This window comes from Engraulis encrasicolus, chromosome 3, assembly GCF_034702125.1.
Source record: "Engraulis encrasicolus isolate BLACKSEA-1 chromosome 3, IST_EnEncr_1.0, whole genome shotgun sequence".
In the NCBI taxonomy this organism is placed as follows: domain Eukaryota; kingdom Metazoa; phylum Chordata; class Actinopteri; order Clupeiformes; family Engraulidae; genus Engraulis; species Engraulis encrasicolus.
Window position 1 is genome coordinate 49,125,130 of NC_085859.1, and position 25,903 is coordinate 49,151,032.

General features: G+C 42.9%; 1 protein-coding gene across 2 annotated transcripts in view; it reads left to right on the forward strand.

The window, feature by feature from the left end:
• The first annotated feature begins 929 nt into the window (after positions 1–929).
• emid1 (EMI domain containing 1) overlaps positions 930–25,903 on the forward strand; it is a 51,769-nt gene continuing 26,795 nt past the window's right edge. For both annotated transcript variants that reach the window (XM_063195605.1, XM_063195604.1), the window contains exons 1-4: positions 930–1,439; positions 8,277–8,390; positions 12,349–12,452; positions 24,092–24,178. In XM_063195605.1, the coding sequence (XP_063051675.1) occupies positions 1,252–1,439; positions 8,277–8,390; positions 12,349–12,452; positions 24,092–24,178 (493 nt within the window). In that variant the 5' untranslated portion in view covers positions 930–1,251. The remainder of the gene's footprint in view (positions 1,440–8,276; positions 8,391–12,348; positions 12,453–24,091; positions 24,179–25,903) is intronic.

The window sequence follows — 25,903 nt, forward strand, 5'->3', positions numbered from 1 at the left end:
TAACAGGGGTTACATTGGAGTTTGTTTTGTTTTGGAGGCTCTAGATTCGGGTCAGGGTAAACAAGTTAATTTTTTGATAGATAGAAAGCGTGGAAAACGAGTTGGCTGCTTTTGATATCAGCCTATGTGCCAGCTGGGCTCTGCCCCTGGCGGCCCTGGTCCCATTTCATCCCTGGTTATTCAATTCAATTCACTTATTCTCAACTTTTTTTTTTTAAGAAGGGAAATTTTACATATTGCACCTTTAAACTATATGGACTACTTCCATACTTCCTTAGTTGCCCTGCCTTGAGCGTGACTGTATAAGGGGGGTTACAACTAATTTGTAACAAACTAATTACAGCCACTAATAGTAACCATGTTGTGTGTTTGTTTATAGCAAACTGTTTCATATTCAGTCCCTTTATGGTTGTGTGAACACATAATTGCAAGTATAAGTTAAAGTCACTGTGTGGGGAGAAAAATAGTGCCACCTGGACTTTTTGAATAGTGTCTGGCATAATTAGAATCACTGCTGTGTAGAATGCTGAGAGTCTTCAGAAATGTGGCGTTCCATGCATTTGCTTTGGGAGCTTTGTGTACTTTCAGTGTAGCCGCAATCTAAACAGTGGGATGCAGACAATGCGAACTCTGCTTCCACCACTTTTCCTGTTTTTATTCCGCTCAGCGCTGTCTCTCATCGTCCTTCCAAATACTCTGTCCGATGGCACTTGCAATGAAATAAGAAATATCTTGAATAGCCTAAGCCTTGAATATGGTGCACATACGCAAGACTCGTCTTGAAAGTCTGGGGGTGTTGTATTTAATTTCCAATACTGCCCATTGTATGGTAAGGCTATCGAGTAAAATTTGCCGTCGAGGGTGTATGTGGAGAGTTCAAAAAGAGGAGGGACTGCCAGTCCTTGAACGCGCCCAGTCAAATCCCCAACAGTCAGGGGGCATTATTCCTGTTCTCGGCAAAAGGTGGCAAACGATAAAACGACCGTGCGCTTCTAGCTCTGCCACCATAAACGAATCCCTCGGTGTGGCCGAGTGCCAGCTCTCCGTGCCTTGTTCCAATCACCACCCTTTTACGCAATTTATTGAATGGTAGTAGTTGCCTAGATGCTTTAATGAGTCCCGAGTTATTTGTCTACGCGCTGAGCAGTTGGACCATTTAGGCTACTACTAAAGCACTTCCACGGGAAATTTACGGTCCTCGTCCGACATTTCTCCAGCTGCAGACTGTGTGCAACGCAACCTCGCGCCGCAATGAATGTGCCATGCAACTACGTGCCAGCGTTCTGCGCAAAAAGGTTACGGTGGACCTTTTTGCTGCTGCTCTGGTTAACCTGTTGTGTTCACCAGACAGGGGCTACGATGCCGAGAAAGTTTTCAAGTAGCACACAGCCTAACAAAGACACATCCGGACCGTTACGAACACCGATTTACGAGAAAAGGTAAGAGTTCTTCATTGTCTTTTATCTTAAAATGACCACGAGCCATCTGCACGTCCATTGAACTCGGACAATGTACAAACGTTGAGTACGTTATTATGTGTATCATTCCTGCAACTCCACACCGCTGGTTGGAGAACCCGGCAGTTTACCATACTCCTAGCCAAATGGACAACCAGGTGGTCACGTACGGCTGTGGTTTCCTCACCACAACAACATGTAAGTGCCGAAATCGCATCAGGGGTTTCCTGTGGCTGACCTTGACACCTGAACTTTGTCTAACTTTGGAGAACTCGCAACATTTCTCACGCAACAAAATGCAACTTGCAAATGTATGTCAATATTTAGGCCAAATTAAATACTCTTTTGTTCTCTGTGGCATGCGTTTGGGCATGTGAGACACCTTCCAGCACGGGCTCTCCTGCATGCGATTTATAACCCAAGTGCGCGACAATACTGTAGGGTTTTTATTTTTCATTATTTATTTTAGTAGATGAAAACTGCTTTGATACGTTTCCTAATAGTCTGTCTGCTCCTCCAAACACAGTCGCAGACACTGATGTAGGCCTACGGCATTGTAGTCAACACTCTGTGGCACTGTTTGATTGATGACTTTTGACTGATAGACTGCGAACATAAGAGGTGGCCGGGTCACTATTGTTTCAGCCACAATGGTTTCAGCTGTCGTCTTTCCTCTCCCCAAAGCCTATCGCAGTCACTAGTAAGTCTATACAACGTCTGTAGCCTACATTAGTTATCACTTGCACAATTTGTGTTTTAGTCTCTCTTTTTTGTTTCTTTTCTTCTTCTTCTTCTTCTTTTTTTTTTTTATACATCACAACATTTTGGGAAACTCGTGTTAATTGGCATTGAGTGACGTCTCTAATTGGTCCTTCAATGTCCTTCTGGTGTTTAAAAAAAAAGTGGTATTTTTCTGTGTGTAAAAGACTTCAAAGTTTAAACCAATCCTTTTTTAATATTGTGGGGCAGCTGTAGCCTGATGGTTTGGGAGCTTGGTATGTGTTGCAGGTTCGAATCCCGCACAGTAGGGAGGAGCGTGGGTGGTCTCCTCTCCTATCTCTCACCCATGGTAGAAGTGCCCTTGAGCAAGGCATCAAACCCCACAATAATCTAGAGTCAGCAACTAAACACTAAAGGAACTGTAAGCCGCTTTGGATAAAAGCATTTAAGATAAATACAATGTAATGCAATGCCATTATTTAATTTCTACCCCAGAGGAGCTAGACATCAGGTATAGCCTTCAAACTTGAGCATGGGTTGGATTTTATGACAGATCCCCTTTATGAATAGCCTTCCCACAATCTCGCCTGATGCAACAATTGATTATTCGATATCCTGAAGGAAATGTAGGTGTCCAGAAGCATACAATATATGATATGTGCATCATTAACATCACACATTCAAGGCATAGGCATTCACACAACTTTTCACAACAACATTTTTTTAGTATTGGCCTAGTGTAGCAACAACCACACGCAAATCTACAGGAGAACAAAGAAAACACTGATTGTGAGCAATTGCTACAAAGTGTGTGTGTGTGAGAGAGAGAGAGAGAGAGAGAGAGAGAGAGAGAGAGAGAGAGAGAGAGCGTGTGTGCGTGCGTGCACGTGTGTGTGTGTGTGTGTGTGTGTGTGTGTGTGTGTGTGTGTGTGTGTGTGTGTGTGTACCAGACGTAGACACTCAGTCAATCATGTTCCTGTGGAGCCCTGAGTTGAGCTGAATGGCCTCATTGACCCTCACAGACTACCTGTTTCTGCAAACCAGGGACCTGCCATTGAATCTGCTTTGGGGGCATTGACCGTGGCAGACTGGGGGGACATAAGCAGAAGTCTGCTGCTGACATTTTTAGATCTCAGCCTCTTCCAGAGGAAGTAGAGCCTGCTCTGCCATATCTTGTAGACTGCATCTGTATTGATGACTTGACTGTCCATGGCCGCTTCTTGTCAAGGTTAGTTTTACATTGCAATTCAGATTCTCCAATATTTTTTAATATCATAAGGGCCAATAGCTGTTGTTGACAGCTTACTGTATATTCCCACAATGCAAACATATCCATGCACAGCTTCTAGATGCTGGTAAACGCAGGAGTGTTCAATACTCCAAAGGAAAGATGTTAACCTGCACACTGGTTTGACTTTTTGCTCCTTTATGTGGGGTAAACTTCTTTTGAAGCTTATATCCCACTCGGAAAATATGATTACACAAAAGCTGTAAAGATCCATGCAGGTCAACAAACCTCCAGACTGCAGTGCGTAGCGGATGCACATGAGAGTTACAAAGAAGTCTGAGGATGTTTGGAGAGGCAACTATGACTACAGCTGAAAGTAGGATCAGTAGATAAAGCATAACAAGACAGTAGCAGATGAACACGATTTTCATAGAAGACAAAGGTCCATTTTAAGTACCGGTAGTTTATTTCCAGAACTCATGCTGTCAGTTCACAAATCTGATCTTTATCATGATTATTTTCCACCAACATCTTTTTCTAAGTATGCATTATGGCTTGGAAATTTAAACTGATCATACATGTGGTCAAATCTCTACACCTACATATAAATCTGCCATTTGAATACATCTTGGCCTGCAAAACCTACTGCATTCAGACCCACCCCTTTAAGTCAATGCTCCAGTTTAGTCATGGGTAGCACAGTATGATGATCACTCAAGGTCCAGACTGACAGTTCAGGTCTATATCTGTACGAGCCTTTGGGAGTGAGGTTCAGTAACGCTCTACCGCTGAACTCTGCCAGTTGGCATCCATTACAAATACCGTATAGCTTTTTAGGACTTGTATGCCTTTATTATGACAGGACAGTTGTAGAGAGACAGGAAATTAGCGGGGATGAGAGAGAGACAGGGAGGGCTCGGCAAATGACCTCGCGCTCGAATCAAACCCGGGTCGCCGGTGTAGCAGTCGAGTGCCCAGCCGATTGAGCCACGGCTGGGCTTACAAATACATACTTGTAAATGGTTGTTTATTTGCTTTGTACTGTAAATACTGATGAAAAATATCTCAAATTTGTGAATGGGTAGCATACAATTAGGAAATTGGAAATTACACACTAACTTAGATCTTTAAAAGACAATTGTGTAACTTACGATCTCCATTCCATTTTCCACGCTTGCCCGTGTTAACCCTGTATCAATGCAACACTTAAAGCTAGAGCTGTGACGATATTGTATCGAACCGAGAAATCGTGATACACCGAGTCACAATACTGTATCGTGATACAAGGAGGCAGTATCGTGATACGCCCTTTCATAGTTTTATTACCCATTACTCAAGAAAACAACCTTATGATTTGATGTGATAGTGTTTCCAAACTTCAGTGGAGATACATTTCAGAAATCGTGGGGTGTATCGAACCGTAGGTCAAAAATCGTGATATGAACCGAATCGTGAGTTGAGTGTATCGTTACAGCCCTACTTAAAGCTGTTGTGTGATTTGAACATGCTGGAGTGAGCAGAAAACAAGAGCTGAAGAGGTAAAGTAGTTCAAGAAAAATGTAAAAAGAATAAAAACAGCTTCCAAAATTAGTGTTTGTGAGTGTAATAGGGTTAGAAGACTTCATTGGCATCCTTCTCGGCCAACATTCTGACACTGGAACGATGTAATAGACTCTCAAAAAACTTCATTACACCACTACAACATCACACATAGCCTTTAGTAATACATTACAAGTCGGTCATTGCTATTCTGCTAAAAAAAAAATAAAAAAAGTTTATTACAGGGGCCATGTCTTAACTGAAAGCCAAATGTTTATGTTCTTACTGGTTTGAGTTTACAGCATACTGTACATATGGCTTGACTTGTGATTTTGTATCATCAGCAGGTGATGTGTTGTGCCTGTGTGTCCCCACACCCTACTGTACGTCCTGGGTGGCATTGTTGTGGCAAAAGCAACAGCAAGATTTACAATGGTGGCTTTGAGGATCAGCCCCGGGCCTCCTGGAAGCACTAGGGCAAGGGGAAAAAAAGAAACATGTTGCCAATCTATGCGGTCAGTCAGATGTGCTAGTTAAGAATTACGCTTAGGCTACTGTGTCCTCTTTTCAGTAGCTAAGTTGAGGTGGGTGTCTCGGGTTTATGAAGTAGTCTGCTGAGTCAGCTGCTTTGATGTGATGTGGCAGCACATTTTCACACGTGTAGGGCGTAGTAGTGAAGGGTCGGGAGTGCAGACTCCCTCTCCAAAGGGCTTTTATGAACAAACGGCCAAATAAAAGAAGAAAGGGAGAAGCACAAACCCACAGTCTGCAATTAACAAAAACTGAATACAATTGCTACTTGGAGACCAGGCTTTGCGTCACTCTTATTTCGAGATGTATTGTTAACGACTGCTTACTATCAAAGTGAAATGCGTTGCAGAAAAGGACATTTTATTTTTGCATTTTATGCAAAATTTTGCAGGGCCTGTTAAAAACAAGGGGACGTCACACCAGCGTCTCAGGTCAGATTATTTGTGCTGGGCACTTGTAACATAACTTACCCCTTGGCATTAAAGGCATTCTGGTGTCTGGTGCCAGCTGGCTCTACTGTAGAGTTACCTTCCCCAAAATGTCCACTCTCCTCTGAACACTTTTTGAATGTGAGGGCCAGCAGTCAATACAAGTGTGATCAAGTATGTAAAGTCAGAATTTGTTATAAAGGGAATCCTGCCTGCCTCATCAGGCCTCCCAAGACTTGGTTTCTTAGAGCTCCTTTCATGGTGTGAGGTGTGCTCATTGTCAGCACTCTCTAAGACAATATTGCGCTATATAAATACAGGTTGTATTGTATTGTACAGTATATTGTATTTCTTTGAAAAAGAAGTTAAGTGAAGTGAAAGCCCAACTGGGAAACACCAACTCCCACTGTCATTGTAACACAGCACTCCACAGCACACAGGTGAACACTGCACATAACAAAATTGCATTTATGCCTCGCCCGTACAAGGGGGCAGCTCCCAATGGCACCTGTAAGGGAGCAGTGCGGCGGCACGGTACCATGCGCAGGGTACCTCAGTCATGGAGGAGGATGGGGGAGAGCACTGGTTAATTACTCCCCCCAGCAACCTAGCAGGTCGGGAGTCGAACCAGTCTGATGCCCTAACCACTCACCCATGACTGCCCTGTATAATGTAATAAGTTAATGTATGTACCTATATCCTTTTAGTGAGATAATCACATTTTTATGATACAGTCTTTGTTTCAACTGTTGGTTCAATTTGAATATAAAGCATACCAAATGCATATGAAAAAAAAGACTAATGCTTAAAAATGGCAATGTGACAGTTTAGGTTCCAAAGTCTCTCAGCAGGGGGAGCCTATGTAACAATTTCATTTTTTTGGCCTTAGCTAACAGTATTTAGATTTACACAGAATTTGTTCTTTCTTGTATGTAGTATATCATCAGGGAATCTGCCGCATTACATCAGAGCCAAGAGCATATGAATCGATAACCTGGTCTAGATCAGTGTTCCTCAAACTTTTTCAGACCGAGGACCACTTTGTCCCCCCAAAAATGTTCAGTGACCACCTGTCAACCGAATTGACAGTTGACAGGTGCTAATTTGACACTGCTCATTTCAATGCAGATCACTTATTTTTTATTCACATGTATTACGTGGTTATTGTGATGAAAATAAGACTTCAGTTATGCTCATTTTTGTAATAATGTTACAAATATATCCTACTGCTAGCTTGTCTTGGAAAATTAGAAATCCCCGTACGGACCAGCTGAGCTGTGTCACGGACCACCAGTGGTCCCCAGACCACACTTTGAGAATCACTGGTCTAGATGCATGTGGTCTAATGTGTCAACCCAAAGATTTGAACCTTTTACTTGTAATTTTGTTTGGATTCCAGAGGGCAGGTGATATATTTAGAACAAATTGCCTGCATCAGTGCTAACCTGAAATAACAAACAAAATTCAAAAGACACCGCACACTGCTTACTTTTCTTTACTTTATTTTTCGGAGCGAACAACGCGTTTCGCCCAATGCGTCATCAGGTTCGCTCTAAAGCGGCGTACACACACAAAGCTAGCTTTTCGCTTGCTCGCCTACTCGCCACTCTTTCATGGAACGTTCGCTGAAAGTTCCCGCGGCTTTAACTGCCAATGGACAGCCGAGAAGTACCGAACTCTGCATTCCAATTGGTTACTCGCTTACTCGCCTCGCTCGAAGATAAAATATTTTCAACTCGGAATCCGCCCACATCGCATCGCTTGTACAGTACTCGCCTACTCGCCTGCGAGTCTCGCTGGGACACATTGACATTCTATTGAGTTCATTCGCTGAGCGAGTAACTAGCAGCGACGTGTGTGTATGGCCCTTTATAAGCAGGCGAGTAGGCGAGTACTGTACAAGCGATGCGATGTGGGCGGATTCCGAGTTGAAAATATTTTATCTTCGAGCGAGGCGAGTAAGCGAGTAACCAATTGGAATGCAGAGTTCGGTACTTCTCGGCTGTCCATTGGCAGTTAAAGCCGCGGGAACTTTCAGCGAACGTTCCATGAAAGAGTGGCGAGTAGGCGAGCAAGCGAAAAGCTAGCTTTGTGTGTGTACTCCGCTCTAAGATAGAATAGAGCGAACCTGATGACGCATTGGGCGAAATGCGTTGTTCGCTCCGAAAAATAAAGTAAAGAAAAGTAAGCAGTGTGCGGTGTCTTTTGAATTTTGTTCATTGATTCACCTTCTCCTGCCTCACACCTGCACCTGCATTACTGAGGGCTTGTGCACAAGGACTCTCTTGAACACTGAAATAACAAACCTTTGAACACGGTGAAAGTCAAAGAAGAACATAATGATTGATATGTGCATTTCATTTTATATTGCAGAAATTGGTGTCCTCACACTGTAACGAAAACAGTGACGTGTCACGTGCACAATGGGACGGTTTTCCAGCGCGTCTACCAGACCTGCCGCTGGCCGCAGGGTTGCACTGGAGGAAGGTGAGTTCATGTACAGGCTACAGGAAATGCATGCACTTATGGCCTTCATGACATCTTTCATGACACTTGTACATAACATCATCATTATAATACCAATACAACAAAGGAAAAGGTGAATAAATACATCAAAATCAATAAGGTAATCATTTAAATATATAATTTATAGGGCTGGGTTCAAAAGATCGATCGGCGATCCAATATCGATTCACATTCGAATAGTGCAATATCGATTTTACAACTTTGTGGGTCGATCTTTTGCAGATGATTATAGGTGCTATTTCTCAACCACATCCTGTAGCTCTCATCCACATTCATGTAGGCCCACATGCCCACTATTTCATGTTTGTGTGGCCATCAAAGGCTGAGATATTTAGGTTTTTATAACTGGTCTTAGGATTCTAGGCATAAATGGGTTAAAGTGACAACACAGCAATACAGAAGATCGATATCGAATCGACATTGTGGATCGAATCGGATCGTGACCTTCTGGATCGGAATCGAATCGATCCAGGAAATTTGGATCGATTCCCAGCCCTAATAATTTATTTTTATAAATAAGTTTAGAGCATTTGTAAAATCTGTCCAGAAAAATGAATCTCGCGGGAAAGAGAATTCCAAGATATAAGAGCAGTATATGAAAACCCTGTGTTTCCATTGTGCTGAGCGAAAGCTTCGGCTGGACCAGTAATCCTGTTTTGTGTCTGTGTGTGTGAGCATGTGTGTGTCAAGTCAAGTCAGGTTCTAGAATCTGTAAGTACTGTATATGCCAATCACTTTTGCGATGGGTTTGGATCACAATTTGCTGTTCAAGATTTCAAATGATTTCAAATGAGCCGTGGTCCTCATCCCAAGTGTCCTTTCCTTTCAGCTGTTGGCCATAAGTGGAACTCCCTTGTGATCGGCTTTGATTGGCAGGAAGTGTCTGAGCAGGAGTAATGAAGGGATGTGATAAGGGTTAGGCTGTTTGATTGGGATCTGAGACATTCAGTGCCTTAATCAGAGCTGAGGAAAATTCTGGAGCGGACAGACACGTGTGTAAACAGTGTGTGGGTTTACTTTACTTAGTTTAGTGTTTGTTGTTTTTCACTGGGTGACACCTCATTTTGCCCCAGTTTTAGCCTGTAGAAGAATAAGCAATAAAGGGGACATAAAACATATCTGCTGCCTCCATCCTATTCCTTTGAAGTAGATATCCAATATGTGCTTTAAAAATTTTAACGTGACAGCGTTTTAGTGCAGATGAAAATGTTGGCCATCTGTCTCTCTTTTTGCTTGAAACCCCAAATGCATTTGTTTTCTTCTCAGTTGTGATGACTAAACTCACAATAGCTAATTGGTATCGGCCCATGCATCTTTGAAAGTAAGAATGGCAGTCCATACACTTATGCCTTGCAAAATCCACATTTCAGAGGTCTTCCTTTTGGCCAAGGAAAGAAAAGGATATGATGAGGTCCAAGAGCCCACTGTCCTCAGAAAAGAGTGAACATTTCAATTTACATAGTCTAATTGCATTTTATTGCCCTGCAGTACTCCTGGCTTTTATGAAGTGCAAAGGCGATTGTAACTGTAAATCCTACTCCGAACTGCGTTAGCACAAGAAACTTGGCGAGATGGAAGCAACACAACGTAGTGGAACCTTAAATCATTGTGCGTAATTACACGGTGTAAATTATCCATGGTTCTAACTGCCCAAAATATCATCCAACTTGGACTCAATTCACTAAACATTCTTTTGAACCACAACAAATGGTTTGAGATTCTGAGTAGGCCGTGTTGGCCTCCCGGCTGACAGCAGTAAATGCGAGAACCGCATCAATCGTGTTATGGGGGCGTACTACAACAACTGGAAACATGCCAAGATATGACTTATATAGCAAAAGTAGACATCTGATTGCAAAACTGCAACCGCATTTGACTTTTTCCCAACGATTCCTTACAAATTTCAAGTCAAGTAAAGTGTACTTTATGGTCAAAAATTTATGTAACAGGGTTAGCACAGAAGTTTGCAATTGAAGCATATTTGGTCACTTGTCAAATTTCTATCCAGAATCTTGACAATGTAATACGATTATACAGAATTCTCCTTCCCGTTACACCTTGAAGGGCATGCGGTGCAAGTAGTTAGGTGACAATACTCTTCTGCAATCTGCTCAAGGCAGTATGAGACATTGGAAATGTGTTTTTCAGTCACCAAGTGTACCTATGGTCAAACCGCTTAAGGCATGTGGAAAAAAAACACTTGGATACAAAAGTAAACAATCGCTTCACAGATGCTCCTCTAAGTAGGGCATGCAAACCCAGCTCGAATCGTGTTTTATTTATACCCTTTTACTTGCACAGAACATGGCAACACCACATGGTCCTAAATCCAGTTCACACATAAACACGCACAGGCACACACGTGTGTGCACACACACACACACACACACACACACACACACACACACACACACACACACACACATTTTTTTCTTCCCTGCCTCATTCTCACTATATCTCTACAAAATCATTTTCCACTGAATAGGCCTACATTTAAAAAATCATTTTCTCGCGCTAAGCCCCCCACATTTGGGCTTGCATGCCCACGGGGACCCCGGTTCGAGTCCGGCTAGAGTCATATCCCGATCCCACCCCATCTCTCTCTGTCCCACTCGCTTCCTGTCACCATCTCAGACTGTCCTATCAAATAAAGGCATAAAAGCCCCTAAAAATATATATATATATTTATATTTATATATATATTTTTTTTTAATCATTTTCTGATTAATTAAAGGCGTTATTGGAGTGCCTTAGTGTGATGTCAACAGGTACAGTGTAATAGGTAAAGACTGTATGTGAAGTACAACACACACATCATATGACGGTTTCCAGTTGACCTACCTGGTGAAATAAAATGAAAAGGTCAGTGCTGACTGTAGATGTTCAGAAACGTCAGCAATGCCATATGAGTAACTGAATATGTGAACCTGTGTTTATTTAATGAGATGGTTGGTTTTGAGAAAGTTGTTTTTAAAACTGGTCTTAGTGGTTTTTATGGACCCATGTATGCCTACCAGTGGTTCACTGTTGAAACAGGTGAAGCCAGGATGTGTATTTTCCTTGATTGTGTTCCCAGTTCCTGAGGGAGTGTGGCTGGTGGCTGACTGGCCTGGTGGTAATGTCTGCCAGGGAGCGGAGGGTGCACTGCCATCCACACTGTCCATCCTGCTTTTGCACTGTATTTATTTTCTTTGCAAAAACATGGACACACAATGGGGTAGCATTGAATGAAATGGCATCATCCACATTGCTTCTAGTTCCCCCTTCATAGCTTGTCCCCCAATGTTATCCCCAAAAAGGGCCGTAATGCACATGGCACTCGTCCCGCTGGTTATACGTATAGGGCATTTTCCGGTGGGCCGATAGTCCTCAGGGGCCGATGCTGTTGGCTCATTTGGATTGTCTTAGAGACTGCCCCACAACTTTGTGCAGGGGTGGGGAACCTATGTCTACGGCCCTTGAGGCCGTTTTATCCGGCCCCCAACATAATTTTAATGTTATGCAGCTTCACATGAAATATGAAATATTTTGTAAAGGAATCTTAGAAATTACATTTGCAATACAATTAAGTCATATTTCAGGGGACCTTGTGAAGGTGGGTTCTGGTATAAAGGTGGCTGCCTTCAATATAAGCTTAAAGCACTGGGGGAAATTTGTGTTCATAGTATGGCCTTTGGAGCACTTTTACGGCACTTGGAGGAATTTGAAGTGGCCCCTCGAATGAAAAAGGTTCCCCACCCCTGATTTAGAGGATGCTTCACAAACATGCCTGGACCTTTTTTTGTTCTTTTCTAGCCCTGATTACATGGCACACATGCTTTTCCCATATCATATATAATATTGTGCCACTGCTATGCATGTATGTCTTACAGTGCATGTTTCATGGTGAACAGCTTTTTTTGTTGCCTGTGTTGTGCAGCTATCGTACCGTGGTGCGCCCATCCTATAAGGTGGTCTACCGCACAGTCTCCTCTCTGGAGTGGAAGTGTTGCCCTGGCTTCACTGGAGCCAACTGCGAGACGGGTAAGTTGTGTCTAAAAATAAGTTTGCACCCATGATGATAGTGTTGTCAACAATATGTAAGATGATTCAAAGTACAATATAACAGGCAACAGCCAGCATATCCCACAATGCCATAATCACAGTCAGTGGATATGAGTTGTAAACCTCTGAAGAAAAAGATGTTTTCCCCTTCCTGGAAATATCCAGCCAGAAAAGTGACCAAGTTTTCTGGTAAATAAGTTTTTATGCCATGATGAAGTCATGTATTGAGACAAAGTTGTCACTACCGTGATCAGTGGTCAAAGGTCAGTATGTTTTGGGATCATTTTTAAACTGGTTAAAGCAATTGTCTGGTAGAAGTCACTAAACTTGTATATGAAGAGTTCAGATGCAAAACCCCCTAAGTGCCATTTCAGAAAATAATCTTAATTCATTTTTATTTAATACACAGCTATCAACATTGCACATTGCTTTATTTTATTTATGTAATATAACTATTTATATGTCTTATCAAGTACATGAATGTAAACCAAACCAACAACGGGGTATTTTTTTCTTCCAACAGTTGCTCAGGTTTACCGTAACCAGTGACTAAGTTTGGTTTCTAAATTTCCAAAAAGAGATCATGATTTGTTTACTTGCCCAGGTCATTTGGGTTTTCACGTCTTGAAAAACACTTCAGTGAGCTCATGTTACATTAAATGTGAAATCACTTGACTAATGAACGTAGTAAAACCTTTACACACTCTTTAGCCGACTGAGTTCAGTAAGTTTACTTTGATATTAAGGTGCTGCCTCAGTGATTGTGGTATGGCGGCCTGCCATGCTGCTAAGTTGCCAAAGCTATCTCTGACAAAACTATTGACTTTTTAGTGTTTTAAAATGATTGTTCACAGTAAGTCAGATTTTATTTATTTATTTCTGTCTGTATAGTCATCTGTGTATAATCATCATCAGCGCTTAAAGGAGAAGTCCGGCGACTTTCAACATTACATTTGACATTACCAGTGAAGGTCAGTTCATCAGTACATCACAGCTGCCGCCTGCTGGAATTAATTCTTTACCATTTATAAATAAATATACCTACTGTATTCAATTTAAAATATTGTGTTGCAACACATAATAAAGAGGCCAGTGATATTGTTGCGCTCAAGATGCGTTGACAAGTAAGCAGGTGGGTGGACCGATATGGAACAGTTCAAGGTGAGAGTGCTCTCACAGAGTAGTTGGGCTCACTGTAAGCGCAGACAGCACTCTGCTCAGAAAAATCATTTTAAAACTCCTTGTGCTTTTACCTCAGTGTATTTTTCAGTGTGCGTGCCTCTAGAGCAGCGGTTCCCAAACTTTTCCCCCTGTGCACCCCCTTGTACATTTCAGTGTGGTTTGCGCACCCCCTATGCGAATATTGCCGCACATTATACAGAATAATTTTTGGGAGTCCTCATTTCCAATATAATTGACATTTTTTTCTGTCTTCATTACAATGGAACTTGTTGCATGACAAGTCTAGGAGTTATAAATTACACTTCAGATGGACCCTTCCAGCATACAATTCACTAAAGAATTAAAAACTACATGTTCATTAATGCTGGATAAAAACTCACATATCCACCATTGCTCTATTTAGCTCGCGCACCCCCTTATGGCAGACCGCGCACCCCCAGGGGTGCACGCACCACAGTTTGGGAAACCCTGCTCTAGAGTCCTGGTGAAGGCAGGACCCTGAAACGTCTACTCTACTCTCAGAAAAAGAATGAAAATACTCTTTGTGCTTGAGCGTAGTGTCTTTTTCAGTGTGCGAACTTGCAACACATAATAAATCATAGTAGTCCTCGAAGAAAAGCTGTCCTTCACATTGGCTTTAGAAGCCAATTTATTTACAGCTTCAGTAGAATAAAGACACTAGGTTTGCCAAAAGTAACTTTATTGCAAACATGGTTTGAAACAGTTACCCTTGGAGAGCTTTGTAAACATATGTTTTAAGTGTGGGCGGATACCGTTATTTTCATAGGCGACGTCAGAGGAAGGCATAGGGGAAAGACAGACAGGGCAAAGCAGGAGCAATGGTTTATGGGTAAAACTAGAGCATGCCTGTGGGCCAGACAAAGTATGAACACCCCCCCACCACACCCACACACACACACACACACACACACACACACACACACACACACACACACACACACACACACACACACACACACACACACACACACACACACACACACACACACACACAAATATATCACCCACTCACCACATCTCCCCCAGCACAGGCATGCACAAAAACACAGACCAACACACGCATGTAGCCAAGCCTTAAACTAAAACGAGACACTAAACAAACATGCAAAACCAAAACAAACCATTTTAGACTGTACTTTGTAGTCATTGATATCAGGTTAAATTTTTAACCTGTTTAACTAATCCCAGAACACGGGTCCATTTCATGGTTCCTTACCAAAGTATTTTTTAACATATTGCATCTTTAATTACCTTCCTTGCCCACTTCCTCACGTCTGAAGAGCACAAGTGCTGGGTAGTGGGTACATGTGCATAGCAGAGAGAGCACATGTGTTTGGATTTTTTCCCTTGTTCTTCCCGTTACCCACAGTCTGATCCTATTTTGTGTTGTGGCTCCACACCAGAATATGCTGGGTGTGTGGAGGACACAGCTGAACGACTGCAGTGTGGACCTAACTGGCACACCAGCACGGTTGTGGCCACCATGGTTACGGTTTCTGGAGAATGCACATCCTCTTGGCCTGTTAAGAGTAAATATGCAAGATGCTTTTTTTGGGGTTCAAGCTTCAGAAAGTAAAAAAAAAAAAAAACAGCCTGCCGTTCATGCATGCCACATATTTATATAAAACAATATGCTCATTCTACTGTTAACATACAGTGTGTCAACAGACAGAAAATGAACTAATTGGTTAACTGAATAGAGCAGAAATTGTTGGCATATTTGGCATTTTTTGGGTAATATTGAAATGGCTCTGGCTTCAGTAAGTATACACAAGGGCCTGTTACACATGCATGCCACATGGTTAGATCAAATGCTTATTCTATTAAGCACATACCGTATATCATCAAGATGAGCTAATTAGTCAATTAAATAGAATGGAAATTCCAAAACCAATCTTAAAAAGATCAGTATAAAACACATTTTAAATAGTTAAAGTTAGAATAAGTAATCTATTAAATTCAAAATGTCATTTAAATATTATGAAATACAACAATTTGGCCCATATTAACAAAAATATGTGAATTTTACTGCAGTGAAGTAAATTTATGGGAAAGCAGCCTTTTTTGTGGACTCATCACAAATGTACTTAAAGGGTTTTGCATCTGAATAATTCAACTGTTGTCATGTTTAAACTTCCACTTCCACTGGGATCTCCACTTTGGTCTACTTTGGAGTGAAAATACATCAGGATATTGTTATTGGTTCACCAAAGTGTGACGAAAAGCTAATTTGTTCAGGGAAATTGTCATATATTTTATGGCTGTGCTGATAAAAAAAATAATAATAAAAAAGGTGGATTTAATTATTTTGCCCTGCCTAGGCAATATTTTAATGTCACCCCTGTTAAATTATGTGAAAAATAGTACAAATTAGTCCTCCCACCACAGTTTTTGTAGAGCCATTTACTTCTGCTTTTTTGCACATAGTACACATACATTAGTAGTTAGTTAACAGGTGCACATAACAAGAAGGCAGGATTAGAGGCATATAAAGCAGATGCAGAAGGAAAAGAAAAGTAAAAGCCGCCATTGGGTGCAACGGAATAACTGGTGTAACAACTACGTAATAACATTCACTAATGTAGCACTTACATCAGGGGTAAGGAACCTTTTTCATTTGAAGGGCCACTTCAGATTTTATAGGGCAGTGCTGTGGACACAAACAGGATTTCCCCTGCATTTAAGCTTATATTGAAGGCCACCTTTACAACAGACCCCACCATCACTAGTAGGTCCCCTGAAAATAGAATGTGTGTTGCAAATGTAATTTCTAAGATTGCTTTTCAAAACATGTCATATTTCGTATGAAACTGCACAACATTAACATTATGTCTGGATAAAACGGCACCCGGGCCATATGTTCCCCACGCATGACTGACATCATGATTTTATTTCTACCTCTACGTTATACACCTCTGGCCAGGCTGGCAGATATTGTAGTCTTCACTAGTTTAAAAGAAATGTGTTGTGTGTTCTATAAGCCACATCTGATTGCATTGGCTATTGGGGTGTTCCGAGAGATAAAAGATATAGTACATGTATATGAAACTTTTGATGTAGCGTACTGTGGCTATGATCTTACTGCCAGGACTCTGCCTGTATTAGAAGAACACTGCCATCTGGGCCAAACCTGGTGACTAGGGACTGTTCAGACAATACATCCGCAATAGTGATGCAAGCATGTTTTAACATTAGCGGCATTCCCCGTGGACTATTCCAGTGTTGAGTGCGAGGCTTGGTTTGGTTGAGGTTTTCTAACTTTGCCAGTGGTTTATTTTTGTTTGGACAAACTAATATTCGCCAAACCTCAGGACAACCTCCAGCAAAACCTCAAATCCTGTATTCACCTACAGTGTCAACAGTCGATGAGAATTTTTGGCTTAGAATGTCAACGTCAGAACGTACTTGTCTGTGCTCTGGAATTTCTTGATGTTTCTGCTTCTGATTTTGTCAGAGTGCACGCTTGTTTAATTTTATGTACACTGTGGTAGCCCAGAAGTAGGAGTGGCTAGGACCATTGTGGCTCCCCAAGATGTCTTGTGGCTTGGGACAAATATATCTGTCTAAGCCAGCCAGACAGTTATAGTATGTGTTGTGGTCACCCATAGGCGTTACTCCCTTGAGTGTTTGTTATGAACTGACCTAACAACTAGCTGATGTGTGCACGTGCACGCACACACACGCACGCACACACGCACACACACAGACAAATAATAAATGTATAAGGGTCCTACACTACATTTATAATGAGTAACCTGCTGATGCCCTGTCTTCTATATGAGCTGTGCTAGAGAAGCATAATGGGATTTGCATATGATGTAGTCATAGAGAAAGGGACTGTAACATTATAAATTGCTGAGTTTGTCATCTGTATCATTTATCTTGGGTGGTGGAAATACTTTAAACCCAGTGGTCATTTAAATCTTTTTTTTTGTGGTCAAGCCACAAAGTTGGCAAGTGTTTTTATTTTTTCTATAATTGTTTTTTACTCCATGAAACTTTCAGTCAACTCTTTCAGCTCAGATTGCGGCCCTTTGGCTACAAGTAGACATTTCCATTGTCTTCAGTGTCATGAATAAGTGCAAATATTATATATATTTACCGTGAATGTAGTCAACGTGTGATTCAATGATGTCCAAGGTGGCAATATCTAAAGCTGTGCGTCTAGTTCTTGAATGCTGATTTGGCGTTCCAAGAGTTAGTAAACTGAGCACTTTTTAAAAATTCTTATCAGCGATTCATTTCAAAAGTATTAGACAACCAATAAGCCACTTGAATCAGTGAGTTTTTGTTCAATTTATAACAGCTAATAGGCCGTGAGCCAGAGCCTTATAATATGGAAACCACTACAGAAAACACTGCAATACTAGCATGACTCTAAGGATTCAGGAAATGTAGGCCTATCATTTACCCATATTATCTTATTCGGAGGGATGGTAATTGTCTCTCTCTCTCTCTCTCTCTCTCTCACTCACTCACTCACTCACTCACTCACTCACTCACTCACTCACTCACACACACACACACACACACACACACACACACACACACACACACACACACACACACACACACACACACACACGGCCTACTAATTCACATTGATAGTATTCACGTTATTACCAAGTAACACTATTATATAAATGTGATTACAGTCAACCATGATTTTTCTGTGGTTGTACATACTATTTAGCGTAGTCAAACCAGCTGTGGCCACCTGGCCTCAGTTAACAAAAGGTGGATGGAACGGAGCAGACAGAGGCAGGATTTGTGTCACCAAAGCTCAGAAGTATTATTTAAAATCATTGGCTGGAGTTTATAAAAGTGGTAAAGTGTCTTATTTTTCATGTTAAGCGTTGTCTTGCTTTAAGACAAGTTAAAAGAGGGAGTATGTCGCTAAGCTAGTGAAAGTCAATGGATCCGTGTACTTTACCACCTTTATAAACCCTGGCCAACGATTTTAACTGTATTAAGCCCCAAAATAGTGGCATACCCCATACCGACTTTCCTGGTCAGCTCATACAAGGGAGAGGCTAGAGAGGCAAAGTTAGGTATGAACTGTTGATAATATCCCACCAACCCAAGGAATGTTCTCACCTGGCGCTTGGTCTGCAGTTGGGGCCATTCAGCTATTGCACCCACCTTCTTCATCTGGTGCTTCACATTTCCCCGTCCCACTGTGTACTGTGAAGGTAGTTGGCCTCATCCATGGTTAGGGAACACTTTGCTGGGTTGGCTGTGAGTCCTGCACCTCTCAGGGCCTGGAGGACATCAGACAGATGCTGGAGGTGGCTTGTCCAGGACGTCGAGCTGACGACAATATCATCAAGGTAAGATGCTGCGTACTCTTGATGTGGTCGGAGCACCTTATCCATGAGCTTCTGGAATGTTGCAGGAGCTCCGTGAAGGCCGAATGGTAGGACCCGATACTGGAAGGAACCATCTGGTGTGGAGAAGGCCGTCTTCTCCTTGGCTGGTGGAGTGAGGGGCACTTGCCAGTATCCTTTGGTCAGATCCAGAGTGGAGATGAAGCGGACAGGCCCCAGTCTCTCCACTAACTCATCAACGCAGGGCATTGGGTAAGTATCAAACTGTGAGACCTCGTTCAGCTTCCTGTAGTCATTGCAAAATCTAATGCTTCCATCAGGCTTCCCCACAAGGACTATTGGGCTGGACCAGGCACTATGGGATTCTTCAATCACCTCAAGGTCAAGCATCATCCATACCTCTTGTCGGACGGCCTTCCGCCGGGCCTCTGGGATGCGGTAGGGTGGCAGCCTAACAGTTCTCCCTGGTTCGGTCTTTATGTCATGGGTGACGACTGTTGTTCGTCCAGGAATCTCAGAGAACACATCTCTGTGGCCATCTAACAGCTCTCGGAGATCCTGCACCTGTTTGGCTGATAGCTGGTCGTCCATTCTCACTTCCGGGGTGTTTTGTGGGGGCAGATAGGCCCCCAAGGCTGGAGTGGGTGGTGGGACCGGCTCATGCCACGGTTTCAGCAAGTTCACATGGTAGATCTGTTGCCCTCTTCGCCGGCCCACCTGTCGCACCCTATAGTTGACGGGTCCCACTCGTTCCATTATCTCATGGGGTCCCTGCCATTTAGCCAGAACTTTGTTAGTAGGAATAAAGACCATGACTTTATCACCAGGCTTAAATTCTCCCACCTGGGCTCCTCGGTTATAGACCCGAATCTGTTGCGCATGGGCCATGTTCCTGCTCTATGGGCCATACTTGGGTCATTCTGTGGAGCATTTGTTCCACATGTTCCACGATGCTCCTATGGGTCGACGGCTGCTCCTCCCAGGCTTCCTTGGCCAGATCCAGCATCCCTCTGGGTCTTCGCCCATATAGCAGCTCGAATGGGGAGAATCCAGTTGAACCCTGTGGAACTTCACAAATGGAGAACAGGACATAAGGTAGCAACTGATCCCAATTTTTTTCCATCCACATCTATTACTTTGCGTAGCATGTGCTTCAGGGTTTTGTTGAACCTCTCGACCAGTCCATTGGTCTGGGGATAATAGACGGAGGTTCTGATCTGTCTCACCTTTAGACTCTGGCACAGCTTTTTCATGACCCCCGACATGAAGCATGACCCTTGGTCCGTCAGGATCTCCTGCGGCAGTCCCACCCTGCTGAAGAGCAAAAACATCTCCCGGGCTACCGTCTTTGCATTTGCAGAGCGGAGGGGTATAGCCTCAGGATAGCGGGTGGCATAATCAAGAATCACTAAAATGTAGCGATGTCCCCGGCTACATTTTGGGAGGGGACCCACTATATCCATGCCAATTCGACTGAATGGGGTTTGAATGATGGGTAATGGTATTAAGGGATTTTGAAATTGTACCTTTGGAGATTTGATCTGGCACTCTGCACAGTGTCGACAATAATCCTCCAGAGCCCTCTTAACTCCTGGCCAGTAGAATCGTTGGGTGATTCGCTCATAGGTCTTCTCTCGGCCTAGGTGACCTCCTAGGTACAACACCTTTGAAATGTACTCTTTTGGTACCAGTAACTGCTCACAACGTTCAGAGTTATCCATAGTCACTCGGTATAACAAGTTATTCTTAACCATGAAATGAGGAAAAGACACTTCATTCACCCCATCTTGCTTCTGTCCCTCAATCACTTGGACATTTCGCCATGCCTGGGTCAGGTTGACATCGCAGAGCTGGGCGAGGCCGTATCTTCCTGACTTCGGGCCTTCACTTGCCTCCACTTGGGGGAATTGAGAGAACGCCTCATCGGAAGCGATGTCCTCCAGTGGCTCTACCTCAGCAGCACACTCAGGGTCAGTGGCTGTAGGGCCTGATTGGCCTGCATCCTTTGCTTCATAATTACTGACTGGGGTGGGGCTACCAGCCGAAGACATGGCGACCCATGCTGGTTGAGAAGTCTCACTCCTCTGGATGGGACCTTGTCTTGTGCTGGCCAGTGATGTGTGAACAAGGGGCTGTCTCTTCCCAGGAGAACAGGAACTGGCAGTTGTCTAACAACGCCAACCCGTAGGGTGAATCTTCCACGGGGGGTGATCATGTGGACCTCTGAAGTAGGGTACTTCCTTGTGTCTCCATGTATGCATGACACTGAAACTTCTTCCCCTTCAGTTGCATTGGCGAATTCAGGTCGGACGAGGGATATCATGCTTCCAGAATCTAGCAGGGCTTCTGTGTCTATCCCTGCAACCTTCACTGGAAACTTTGGGGCAGGGGCTCCTTCATGAGCCCAACAGGTGGTGAGGTGTCGGCAGAAGAGGCTCTTGCTGTCAGTGGACCTGGCTGTAGGCATGGACTCGTCTCTATCAGGAAAATCTCGGGCGAGGTGTCCCTCTCGGCCACAGGAGAAGCAGCTGGGAGGAGAGGGGATGTACTGGGTTGGTCTTGTCATAGGTCCGGTCCATCCAGGTGAAGCACGGCCAGTACTTTTACCTGCTGTCTCTCTCTCTGTTCTTGATTTGGGGTTAGTTGGCTTGGGATTCTCTGAGCACAGGAGACCGGCCATGACTTTGTGATTCTCTAATAACTCAATTAAGGTGTCCAGTGACATAGCCCCTTGCTGTGCAACATACCTATTCGCGTCATAGGGAAGGCCTCTCGTGCATCGGTCAATCACCACCCAGTCAACAATGGGCGGTCCAGTCGTTTCCTCCAGCCGGCTTCTAGTTAAGCGAACTAGCTTCATCACTTGGCTCCGAGCAGGCAAGTTGGGGTCATAAGTCCAGTCATGGACTCGCTGGGCATGGGCTGGCAGGCTTGTTTTTTCGTCGACCCACGCATCACTGATCTGCATTATTTCTATATTGGTACATGAACTGGTCCATATTCATAATATGGTCAAGTTTTCTCTGCTTTAATTGTTGGAGTGCTACAGCAAGACTATAGACAACATATTTTTCATGATCTCATAAACCTATACAATGATTTTAATTACAGAAATATATCTTACAGTGCTTCCAGTTAGTATTGGCACCCTTTCATTTTATTTACAAAGTGTGCAATATATCCAGAAATACATGGAAATATACACAACTTTTACCATCAGGATCTTTTAATTGAACATTATAAGATATTTAGAATTGACAAGTATTTATTTCCAAATGCATTTTGTAATTTCAAGCAAAAACACGAAAAAGGGCATGTCCAGGAATATTGGCACCCCTCCTTCAAGGGTTATTAGACAGCAATGGCAGCCTCCGAAGGTTTTGGTTTTCATCAATGACTGTGTTCTTTCATTTTACAACCAATCCACTGTGCATTTGGATGTGTTCTTTGGGTTTTTGTCTTGCTGGAGTGCACATGATGTTCAACTCAAACCAAGTGTTCTTGCCATGGTTACAAATTTTCCTGTAAATGATGATACCTGTCATGTCATGATGCCTGTCATGATACCTGTGATATGGTCAAAGCCTCCAATACCTGGTGCAACAATGGGGTGACATAATATTATGGATCGGACACCATGCTTGATTGTTGGTAGGGTGTCCTTTTCCTTAAAGACTTTCTTGCAGAGTATGCAAACATGCTGTTTGTGTAAGTCACTGAAAAACTGTGCTATTGCTTCATCTGACCTTAAAACATTCTTAAAAGGGCTGTGCTATGCCTGTATTTTCTCATACAGCCGTCAGGTGTTCCCTGTTATGACTTTTATTAAGCAATGTGGTCTGCCTTGGTCTCCAACCAAAAGGCACTACTTTGTGTAGTGTTTAACACGGGGTGCTTATTGAAAAAAACTACCCAAAACAGTTCAAAGTTGACAGTCAGGTCTGTAGATGTTAGCCCCTGTGTTTTTTCATTATTTGCACCGACTTCCAATGTCTTTCCCTACCTCCCACATCCAAAGATGTTCTTTACAGCTCCATGTTTGGCAGATTTATGAATAACACAACACAGTGTTGAAAATGTTATACCAAGGTCTTTTGAGATGACCTTTTATTATTTGGAGGTCTTGTTTTTGCAAATAATAGTATTTGTGGTGTCCTCAGGCAGGTCCTCTGTCTTCACATTGGTGAAAGACACACAAGCTGTAACACGTGGTTATTTAAACACAAATATCATAATTCCTTGCCTAATTCATGTTATATGGGCAAAAGCAAGTAGTCAAAGGTGATTCCCATTTGCGATTTACCATAATTGAGTCAAATTAGGTTTCCACAATGGTATCCAGTAAAGGGTGCCAATACCAGTGATCCAGGGAGCTTTACCGTCTTCAATTTTTTCCCTCTCATAGTTTAATATTTAATGCTGTTGATTATTTTTATATTAGTATCAACCACAAGCTATCTATAGAAAAATCATGGTTGACCTTATTATTTGTTGTCTGGAGATATGTCCCATAATGTACTTAAACTTCAAGGGTGCCAATAGTAACTGGCGGCACTGTATATCGATTCGCAATCATGGTAATTCAATGGTAATTCAATATTTTAAACAATAACTAGGTTATGAATGAACCCCTCTGCATCCTTAAAGGTGCACTGTGTAAGATTGTGGCCAGAGTAGGTATTGCAACTCTGCTGCTCATTGAAACTGTGCTGCCTATTGCCAAATTTGATCTTTTTGTGAATATATAATGCATACTTAGAATTGGTGGTAACTAGTCATGAAAAAGGTAACATTAATGAATGGGCAGCATGAATTCTGGAAAGAAACAGCTAAAAGTATTACACAGTATTCACAGTTTACCCAACTTCGTCTGAGTTGGTGTTTGTACCTTATACGTGTGTTATAGCTGATGATTAAAACAAAAACCCTTCAACGTATGGCAAAGGGTCTACCCCATCACTTGATTCCTCACAGTGTACACAATGTAATTGTAATAGCATTAAATAAAATTACATTACATTAAATTACCAATCAGACTGGCTCTCCTGCCTTACAATTGATTGCCCATTTTTTCCTGATACTTTTCAGCTTCAGGAAACCAGCTTCCAGCCCAAGAGGCCGTGCGGAAACAGAACTTGGTCACCAAGTCACCTCCACAAGCTGGAGAAACGCAAAGTAAGGTTGATTTTTCTTGCCAGGTTTTACATTTCTTACTCATTAATTTTGGTCAGAGTTGATTGTCTTTGCCATGCCTGTCACACATGTATTTGGTAACAGTAATATTTGTCAGCCACATTGCAGCAGGCACTTTTTTAGAGGAGAAGTAATCAAGTTATTGTAATGTAAAGGCAGGTATAGGGTTTGCCGGAGGTTTTTGGAAAATTCTTTTGTAAGAAAGATCTATCTACTGTTGGGTAGTGCATTGGACATACACATTACATTACATTTGGCAGACGCTTTATAACCAAAGCGACTTTCAAAAGAGGACATAATCATAGCCAACATCACTAGCAAATACAAAGTGCACAGGAAATATACAGAACAACAAGTGCAGAGATTTTTTTAACAAGTACACACACAGCACATACACACACATCCTGTCAAGAGTCCGCCCTGGGGCTAGGCCAGCTCAAGCATTAGTCTAGTTCAGTGTTTCTCAACAGGGGTGCCGCAGGCCCCCCTCAGGTGTGCCATGGAAATGTGGCTGATAAATTATGTAATATAATACATATTCGTCTAAATTGATAAGTTAATGCTAGTCAGTGGAATCTTTCATCTACCATTTACGCACATTAAAGTAAATGTAGGTCGTGTGACGTCTCCAAATGTGTTACTTTTCTAAGCTTTTGTGGTATCGGATGCGATGCCAGTGTTGGTTTGGGGTGCCTTGAAATTTTTCATGAATTGAAAGGGTGCCTCGCCTAAAAAAAGGTTGAGAAACACTGGTCTAGTTGATACTCACGAAAGAGGTAAGTCTTTACTGAAGACTGAAAGGGAATGTGCTTAGTCTTGCTGCCTCTGCGAGACGGTTCCACCACTTGGGTACCACAACGGAGAACTGTCTTGACTGGGAGTACATAGAGCGACTGGATGGCAGAGCCAGACGTCTTGTGCTGGAGGAGCGCAGTTCTCTTCCCGTAACAAAAGGCGTTAGTAAGTCCTTCAGATAAGCTGGGGCCGTTCCTGCGATGGTTTTGTAGGCAAGGGTCAAGGCCTTGTGGTTGATCCGGGCGGCGATCGGTAGCCACTGCAACTCAATAAATAGAGGAGTAACATGGGTCCTTTTGGGTTGATTGAATATCAACCATGCCGCCACATTCTGGACCATCTGCAGTGGGTTTTAGTGCACAAGCAGGTAGACCTGTCATGAGTGAGTTGCAGTAGTCAACGCGGGACAGGACCGTGGCCTGGACCAGTCTTTGTGTAGAATATTTTGTCAGCACAGGTCTGATTTGCCGCACGTTGGACATCTGGAATCGACAGGTCCAGGTTTTTGGCGACTTTGTTTGGGGTCATGATGGTGGAGCCAATCTTGAGGTTGATGTTGTGACTGAGTGACTCTTTAGCTGGGATCACCAGGAGCTCTGTTTTGGACAGGTTCAGCTGTAGGTGGTGGTCCGGCAGGTGAGATGCGTGCCGAAATCGTGGTGTCCTTTGGACGGAATGACAGGTACATCTGGGTGTCATCAGCATAGCAGTGGTAGGAGAACCCACGTGTTTGAATCACACGTCCCAGGGGGGAGGTGTATATTGCAAACAGAAGGGGCCCCAGCACTGATCCTTGGGGTACACCTGTGGAGAGGGTGTGAGTCGTAGAGAGTTGGACAACGCCAGTGATTCCCATGGACCTGAGTATCCTCAGGAGTAGCTTGTGGTTGACTGTCAAAGGCTGTAGACAGG